The sequence below is a fragment of the Protomyctophum bolini genome, assembly GCF_963924005.1.
Source record: "Protomyctophum bolini genome assembly, chromosome: 23".
In the NCBI taxonomy this organism is placed as follows: Eukaryota; Metazoa; Chordata; class Actinopteri; order Myctophiformes; family Myctophidae; genus Protomyctophum; species Protomyctophum bolini.
The window spans coordinates 25,827,649-25,836,233 of NC_137884.1; the positions used below are offsets into that span (position 1 = coordinate 25,827,649).

The 8,585-nt window shown below is 44.6% G+C and overlaps 1 protein-coding gene across 3 annotated transcripts in view; it reads left to right on the forward strand.

The window, feature by feature from the left end:
* Positions 1–1,986: 1,986 nt before the first annotated feature.
* Positions 1,987–8,585, forward strand: part of LOC308310972 (laminin subunit beta-1-like) — a 68,479-nt gene continuing 61,880 nt past the window's right edge. For all 3 annotated transcript variants that reach the window (XR_013963577.1, XM_080757463.1, XM_080757464.1), the window contains exons 1-3: positions 1,987–2,145; positions 5,039–5,226; positions 7,951–8,086. Coding sequence is in view for 2 of the 3 variants with exons in the window: in XM_080757463.1 (XP_080613589.1) it covers positions 2,115–2,145; positions 5,039–5,226; positions 7,951–8,086 (355 nt within the window). In the remaining variant the exon portion in view is untranslated. The remainder of the gene's footprint in view (positions 2,146–5,038; positions 5,227–7,950; positions 8,087–8,585) is intronic.

Genomic DNA, 8,585 nt, shown 5'->3' on the forward strand with positions numbered 1-8,585 from the left:
ATTTGAGGAAATAAGCTCTTTAGCACCGTGGTTCCCCCAGGGGTCCTTGAGGGAGTTCCAGGGGGTCCCCAGCTAAATGATAGTTTGTAACCAAATGGACCCTTTTATGGGTCTGTAACTGAGTGTACAAATGGAACCACTCAAAGTTAAAATAACATTATAAATCAGGGTCTCAGAGATAGAAATGCCATTAAATGGGGATCCGTGAAATTCAATGGCTTGAGAATCACTGCTAGAGCCATAAAGATCTTCTCTTATGGGGGTCCCTGGCATATCCTTTCTAATGGGGGTACGCAGGCTAATTAGAGTCAATTTGGGGGTCCTTGACATGAAAAGGTTTGAGAACCAGCTGCCAGCAGAGTGTTCTGCTTGGCCATTGTGTCTTAAATATCCTAATAGCCTATTTGTTTCTATCAATTATAATATTGTGTGTGTAATGCAAGAACCATATTTTAGTTCTGAACAGGATATTCAAAGAAACTATTACCCTACACGTGTCCAGTGGGTTTTTGCAGTTCCGCGGAATGTCACTGGAGGGCGACATCGAGTCTTCTAAACTGCTGCTAGTTATTACCTATGATTATAACTGCAGTCAGTCTGGGTCGGGAGGTGGTCAAGTGGAAGCAACTGAACCCACACGGTAAAATAAATAAATAAAACAATTCTTTAAGATCCAGTCCACGATTCAATCAGGACAGTGGCGTTAATATGCGCGTGACGCAATAATTACGAAAGAATTACTAATTCTAATAATGGACACTGGACAGTGAGATTCAGTTTGTGTTCAACCTGGCAAGTGTTGAACAAGATGACCAAAAGATAATTTAAGAATGTAGTAGAAATGTAGGCCTGCTACTGCATGATAACATGAAAAATACGATGCATAGATACTTCAATCAATCAATGATCAATCAATCAATCTTCAGGTATTCCTGTAGCTACAGACAATAGGCTATTAAAGCAGAAATTGACTGTGCAAACACTGCAAAGTGTGCATCACACTATAGGCTATACCCACTGAGGAAATCTCTTATTTCCACACAAAAGCACCAGCGGAGTGAGCGGACGTCCAAATGACGTCGATACAACGTCCATACAACGTCCCAGTCAGACCTCTATGTAACATATATGCTGCATATATGTAACATATATGCGTAGACACCAGACGTCCATACGACGTCCATACAACGTCCCAGACAGACCTCTATGTAACCCATGGTTGCCACTAAGCACCAGACGTCCATACGACGTCCTGCGTCCATACAACGTCCATACAACGCACCAGTCAGAACACAGCTGCTTGCAAAAAGACGTTGATAAGACGTCCGGTAGAAGTCAGAGCTTGTTGCAAAAAAGAGGGTGCTGATGGGAATACTGAAAATGAATAAGAAATGGCAGAATACGTCCTTTAGTGCGACCAAATTAATTCAATATATACGACTATGCGTAGCAAGTTAGCCCAACTACTGTTGTTGCACAATTGTATTGCTTCATTAACAGATTGGAGAATTACAGTACATTTCATGCACGACTCAATACAAAAACTGTTGACTGTGAGTGGACGACCCACCCAATAATAAAGCATTATATACACTCGTTTGATTGATTGAAGTATTAATTAACAGATTGGAGAATTACAGTAGGGCAGGCTACGCGCATTTCAAGCACAACTCGATACAAAAACCTGACCTGTTGCATTTTACATTTGTGCACTCACAGACTCAGAGTAAAATCCAAGACAATGTGTGCGTGCGTGTGCATGTGTCGGACCAGGGGGTGCGCGCAACTGCGCTCTGGCGTGCGTGTGCGTGTGTGCGTGTGTGTGTGTGTGTGTGTGTGTGTGTGTGTGTGAGAGAGAGAGAGAGAGAGAGAGAGAGAGAGAGAGAGATGCAGCATATCGACTTACTGCCAAACAAGACAACTCCCCTCTCCGACACTACAGTACACTTCACAACTCACAGCCCTAGAGCCTAGAGCCAGCGTAGTAGCCTACTGCTCCTCTCACACACACACACACACACACACACACACAGTCACACACACACACACACACACACACACACAGCACACACAGGACGCGCTCTCAAATAATGTGCAACTCTTCTTAGTTGGACATGATGTTAATTCGCGTTACAACCATTTTGGGTGAGTTTATTTAATTACAGCATGATTTATCTATTATGAATGATGATGTTATTATAAGTTAAGCCTTGGGGGAAGTTATCCGGGACAACTATACGGTGTTTCCCTTCCAAGATGATGATCAAACTGGTTTTGCTGAATTGAATGTCATGTTCTGTACTGTAGTCAACAGTTTGTCTGCCAACTCGCTCTCTCTCTCTCTACAGAAATTGGTGTAATGAAAGCCACATGTAAACCATTATATTCACTGTACACTTCTAGCGTTTTCCTAGAACTTAATTAGAATTAATTAAGAGTTTCTCAAATTATTTCTTTTTTTAACGTTTATATTCTTTGGCTGCATGTTATGCCTTAATTGCTGTCTGGAGGGATGTGCCTTTTAAATGTTTACAGACTAAAAAACAAACACATTCCTACTATTAGGTTTGTTTTGTTTTTTTAGTTAGTTTTTTTTAGCTCCACCGTAGCCTACCACCCCTCCCTGGTTTCATGAGAGAGAGAGAGAGAGAGAGAGAGAGAGAGAGAGAGAGAGAGGATCCATGTGATTTTAATTTAAAGTAATTGAGCTGCTTAAGCATGAATGCCATGTTTAGATACAGTCAGCCAGGAAAGCTTTTGAGAGACAAAGGACCGTTTTGATTCCATCAAACTGCTGCCAGCCTTTGATTGACTGACTGATTAATTGATTGATTGATTGATTACTACTTTATTAACAGTTGCATGGACATTGGACAAGCACAGGGAACTACAGTAGGCTACTGCTAAAGGATGAATCCATGAAAGCATTAATTGGCTTGTTTGCGATACTATGCAAAAAAATATATATAAATGAGTATAGGAAACAAAAATATGTGCAGTAACCAATTTGGTTACTGTACATTTAAATATGCAAATTAAGCATTATGTAGGAAAAACTCACGTTATGTTACAGTGACGTGAACAATATCATTTAATTATATTGTAATATTTTCATAATTCATTTTCATAATTTATGGAAAATGTATATTGGGAATAGTCCCGTTTAGCCCTTGCCCAATCCTAGGGTATGGTTGTGAAATACTACATTTGCGATACTATGCAAAAAACATCATATAAATGAGTAGGAAACAAAGATATGTACAGTAACCAATTTAAATATGCAAATTAGCATTATGTAGGAAAATATGCAAAACATAGAAAATATGAAAAAGCTACTATATACTGTGGAAAGGGGTTATCATATAATTTACTTATATTTTGGCAATCTAATATAGGTTATGGTTTTGCCCACTCAATTCATAATTAACGTTCCCATTTTGGAGGTCTGGCTCATGGACTATAAGAACTGGTTCTGAACTCAACCCGGTTCCCAACCGGTGGAAAAGGGGTCTCAGTGACGTTTTGAAAGAGAATAGGGATTCACACTTATTATATAACATTATGGCTGTTGGTAGGGCGTAGTATAGGGCATTCCACAGTTTTGGTGGCACAAGTCTTTGTCTAAATTAAAGGGACACTTCACCGCTTTTGCAACCAGATCTTATTTTAAGGATGTTTGGGAGACAAGAAACACTTTCCTGGGGGTTTTTTATGTGGGTAATAAAATGTGTTTTTTAGATATTTTAGTATTTCAAAGTGTCCATGATGTCATGGACACTGGGCTCACTCATACTTCCTGGACTACATGTTGTCTCAGTAAGACAGCCCTCCGCCTATCCACACTTTTCCTGGGCTGCGTGTGCTCCAGCTCCTGTTGATTTAATTGGATATCATTGGTCATCTGACCAGTTCCATTGGCTTTCATTGGATCAAATCGACTGGAGCACACATAGCCCAGGAAAAGTGTGGATATCCACAAGGAGTAGCAGTGCACCAAAGCATTATGGGAATTGTAGTCCAGGAATGAAGTGTCCATGACATCATCATGGACACTTTGAAATACTAATATATCTAAAAAAAAAATACAGGGTATACACACATAAAAACCTCAGGAACGTGTTTCTCGTCTCCCAAACATCATTAAAATAAGATTGGTTGCAAAAGTCTAGTCCGTCTACCCCGTCTAGTGTTATTAACCCATTCTGACCGGGCACCCATTTTGGTGTTAGCATCATGTTATGCTTTACCTATTGAAAAATAGCAGATCTACAAGCTCATATCGCGCCACCGAGTGGCGCGATACGAGCTTGTAGGTCTGCTATTTTTGAAGAATTCGAAGAACGACTGACATTTTTAGAATCTGATCTCAGGTCAGAATGGGTTCATCAGACCAGTGTGTGTCCAGTGGAAACCTCGTATGAATCTGATCTCAGGTCAGAATGGGTTAAAGCTCCGGGTCTGCATGCTATAATAATAATAATCAGTATATAGAGTATGCACATGCATGCATGATTTTCCCATCAGGACACGCCCCCCTCATCTAGACTGAGTGGCAACACATTGAGCAGCCTGTTGGAGTGTTGGAGTTTGGAAGCGCTCGTTGGAAATCACTCAACCGTCCTGCCGTACCACCTGTTTCTAAATGTCACATGATGCAGGAGGCAGCAACATGTTATTGTGTTGTTGAAAACAAGCACTTCCAAACTCTGACAAAAATAATCAAACGCAGGGCATTTCTTGACAGAAAGTAGCGCATAACTTTGGTGGATTTTCATGAAACAAAAACTTTGCAGAAGTTTTTGAATAGAGGATAGAGGATAATTCAGCTTTTCAAGCTTTTCGTACATGCTGCAATGTTGGTGAGTTTAACATTGTTTAATGCAATCAGACAGGACTTTTCTGTTTGGATGAATGGGCTGTCTTGGCCAGAAAGTAGTTTTTTGCCACTCAGTGGGCGTTCCCACATAACTTCCAGGTACGATGATGTCACGCGCATACCCTCTATTCCCACTGAACATTATTGTGTTGTGCCCCTCAGCCCTGGCCTGGCTGCAGGCCGGGGCGCTGCAGGCGCTGCAGGTGCCAGAGTTTGGGGACCTCTGCACCGAGGGGAGCTGCTACCCCGCCACCGGAGACCTCCTGATCGGCCGCGCGCACAAGCTCACCGCCTCCTCCACCTGCGGCCTGAAGAAACCCCAACACTTCTGCATCGTGGGACACCTGGAGGTAAGACCCTAACCCTGACCCCTAACCTCCAGACACATCGAGGTAAGACCCTAACCCTAACCGTAAGACCCTAACCCTAACCGTAAGACCCTAACCCTAAACCGTAAGACCCTAACCCTGACCCCTAACCTCCAGACACCTGGAGGTAAGACCCTAACCCTAACCGTAAGACCCTAACCCTGACCGTAAGACCCTAACCCTGACCTCCAGTCGGGCTGAACCTGATGAAACGGAGCAGTAAAGCACAGCCAACCAGGATCATTTCATAGTCAACTACAACTTGCACCTTGAACACAAACAACTGCTACTCAAAACTATTCCTGGACCCCAGGAAGACTAGTCTCAACTACGGTGTAGACTAATGGGGATCCTTAATAAACTAAACTAAACTAAACTACTAACTGCTACTAAATAATGTTAGTTACGTCACCATCCAACAGCCAATAAGGGACTTTATTGTCCGGTGGACAACACCTGGGTCGGCGGTTCGAATCCCGGCTCCTCCTGTCCACATGTGGAAGTGTCTACCCTACATTGCCTCCAATGAGTCGGTCGGCGTGAGCTCGCCACCGTCGGTGTGTGAATGTGGGGAAGTGAGGACGCTGGCGTCGACTGTTCGCCGCTTCACCTCCCAATGTATGAATGAATGAACCATTGTAAAGCACTTTGAGCACTTGGAAATGCGTTATAAAAATGCAATTCATTATTATTATTACATACATACATACATACATACATACCCAGCCGATCGCAGTACATTTACCCAGCCAACACTGAAACATATCTTAATTACGTCACCATCAACAACCAATCATGGACCACTGAGGACAGGCCTACTGTACATACCGTACATATATACCATAACCATACATACGCAGCGACCACAGTACTATACTTGCACGCTCTGCTTGCGCGAAAGCAATAAACTATAACTCTCTGTACAGTACATGAGCATCTATCCCACACCACACGGCCAGCTTTTCAGCATGCTGTAAATGAACCACAGTGTATACGGTATGCTGTGCGTGTGCGTGCGTGTGTGTGCGTGAGTGCGTGCGTGTGTGAGTGCGTGCGTGTCTGCACAGGCGCTAAGTGAGAAAAAGTCTCCATGATGCCGTCCTTCTTGTGTGGGAGAGTTCTGCTGGCATTCTCCTCCACAATAAGCACTGTGTGTCGACGACACAATTGCTGCCCTGTTGTCCCTGTGATTAGGGTGTTGGACGATGGGGGGGGGGGGGGGGGGTATCCTCTCGTATCAAAGACCCCTCGGGGCAAAGTTCGGCTATTAACCCATTCAGACCTGGGAACGATTCTACAAATGTCTTCTCTAAATCCTGACTGTTTTCTTGAAAAAGCTGTTTTTCTATGTGAGTCGTTCTCAAACACTTTCGTGTCACTTTTCACGATTCTTCAAAAAATGGCAGATCTACAAGCTCGTAGCGCGCCACTCGGTGGCGCGCTATGAGCTTGTAGATCTGCTGTTTTTCAATAGCTAAAGCGTAACATAATGCTAACGCCAAAAGGGGTTCCCGCCCAGAATGGGTTAAATGGGTTTGTGTGAATGGTGGTGGCCTTATCAAACAGAGGGCTATATGTGATGTCATGATGGGGTTCTGGTTTAGACCGGGACGGGCTGAACAGAACAGAACCGAAGGAAGGAGCCGGGAGGCCATGAGTAAGGGGGTGGGGGGTGGAAACAGAATATTACACATATTTTATGGACACTCCAGCCATTCCAACACAGCCAAAGTTGGCCTGGTTCTGCTGTTTACATGGAGTCAGTAAATGAAGCTATAACTCACAAACGCCCACCCTTTCCTTTCACAAAGTGAAAGCATAGTTGGGATAACTTGATTTGGGGATAAACCGAATGGAACAACACACCTTTATACCGTGGCTTGATTTGCAGTTTGTTGTTTCATTGCTGTTTTTATCTTCGGTGGGACACCGTTTTAAAGATGCCACGCGCGCAGTACATCGCCCTAACATAACACCTGGTCCTACTTTACAGGTCACACAATGGGCCATATTAAGGCTCATACATAGTCTGGATTTTCGGTGGCGAGGTGACCACCGAACTACAACGTGACGTCACGAGCCGCGGTGAAGAGCAAACCACCGCCACCTGACCGCTCCAGCCCTTCTCTGTTCCGTTTTTACTCACCACCGCTCAACGTTATTTCAGCTCCGGTGGTCACCTCACCACCGGAGCGGTGTTCACCTCACCACCGAAAATCCAGACTATGAAGAGGCCTTTAGATACCAGTAAGACGCGCAAACGCGGGAAGCGAACGCAGCTGAGACCCTGCAGATCATGTCTGTCTGTCTGTCTGTCTGTGTGTCTGTCCCGCTGTTACTGTATATGTGGACCTGCATGGCCCCTTTTGTGCCCATATATGGAGCTGAGTGGACCTGGCCCCTTTTGTGCCCATATATTGAGCTGAGTGATTGCTGATGCAACACACTCCATATTTGGATAGCGGGACAGACACACACACAGACAGACACACACACAGACAGACACACACACAGACAGACACACACACAGACAGACAGACATGATCTGCTAGGTCTCATAGTAAGTGCTCACTGCGTTCGCAATAAGCATCTATTGGCTCATTCCTATATTAACATTTATCATTTATTTATTTATTTATTTATTTATTCCTTCAGAGAGAACGTTTTTTAACTCACATGTCCTCTGCTCCCTCTCGGCGCCACCAGGAGGAGAAGAAGTGCTTCCTGTGCGACTCCAAGAGGATGTACGACGAGCTGAGGAACCCCAGCAGCCACACGGTGGAGAACCTGGTCACCACCTTCGCCCACAACCGCCTCAAGACCTGGTGGCAGTCCCAGAACGGTGAGACACACAGCGGAGAGGAGAGGGTTAGGGTTAGGGTCCCAGAACGGTGAGACACACAGCGGAGAGGAGAGGGTTAGGGTTAGGGTCCCAGAACGGTTAGGGTTAGGGTCCCAGAACGGTGAGGGTTAGGGTCCCAGAACGGTGAGGGTTAGGGTCCCAGAACGGTGAGACACACAAGATAGAAACACTCTGACCAGCTCAGTGGCATTGTGGTTAGAGTGTCCGCCCTGAGACTGGGAGGTCGGGGGTTCGATCCCCGGCCGGGTCATACCAAAGACTGTAACAATGGGACCCAATGCTTCCCTGCTTGACACTCAGCATCAAGGGTTGGATTGGGGGGTCAAATCAACTAATCAAATGATTCCCGAGCGCGGCACGGCTGCGGCTCACCGCTCCAAGAGATGGGTCAAATGCGGAGAACAAATTTCACTGCGGTAACGTGTGTGACAAATCGTACGACTTTGACTTTGACTGTTACAAGTAAAAGTCCAAAATG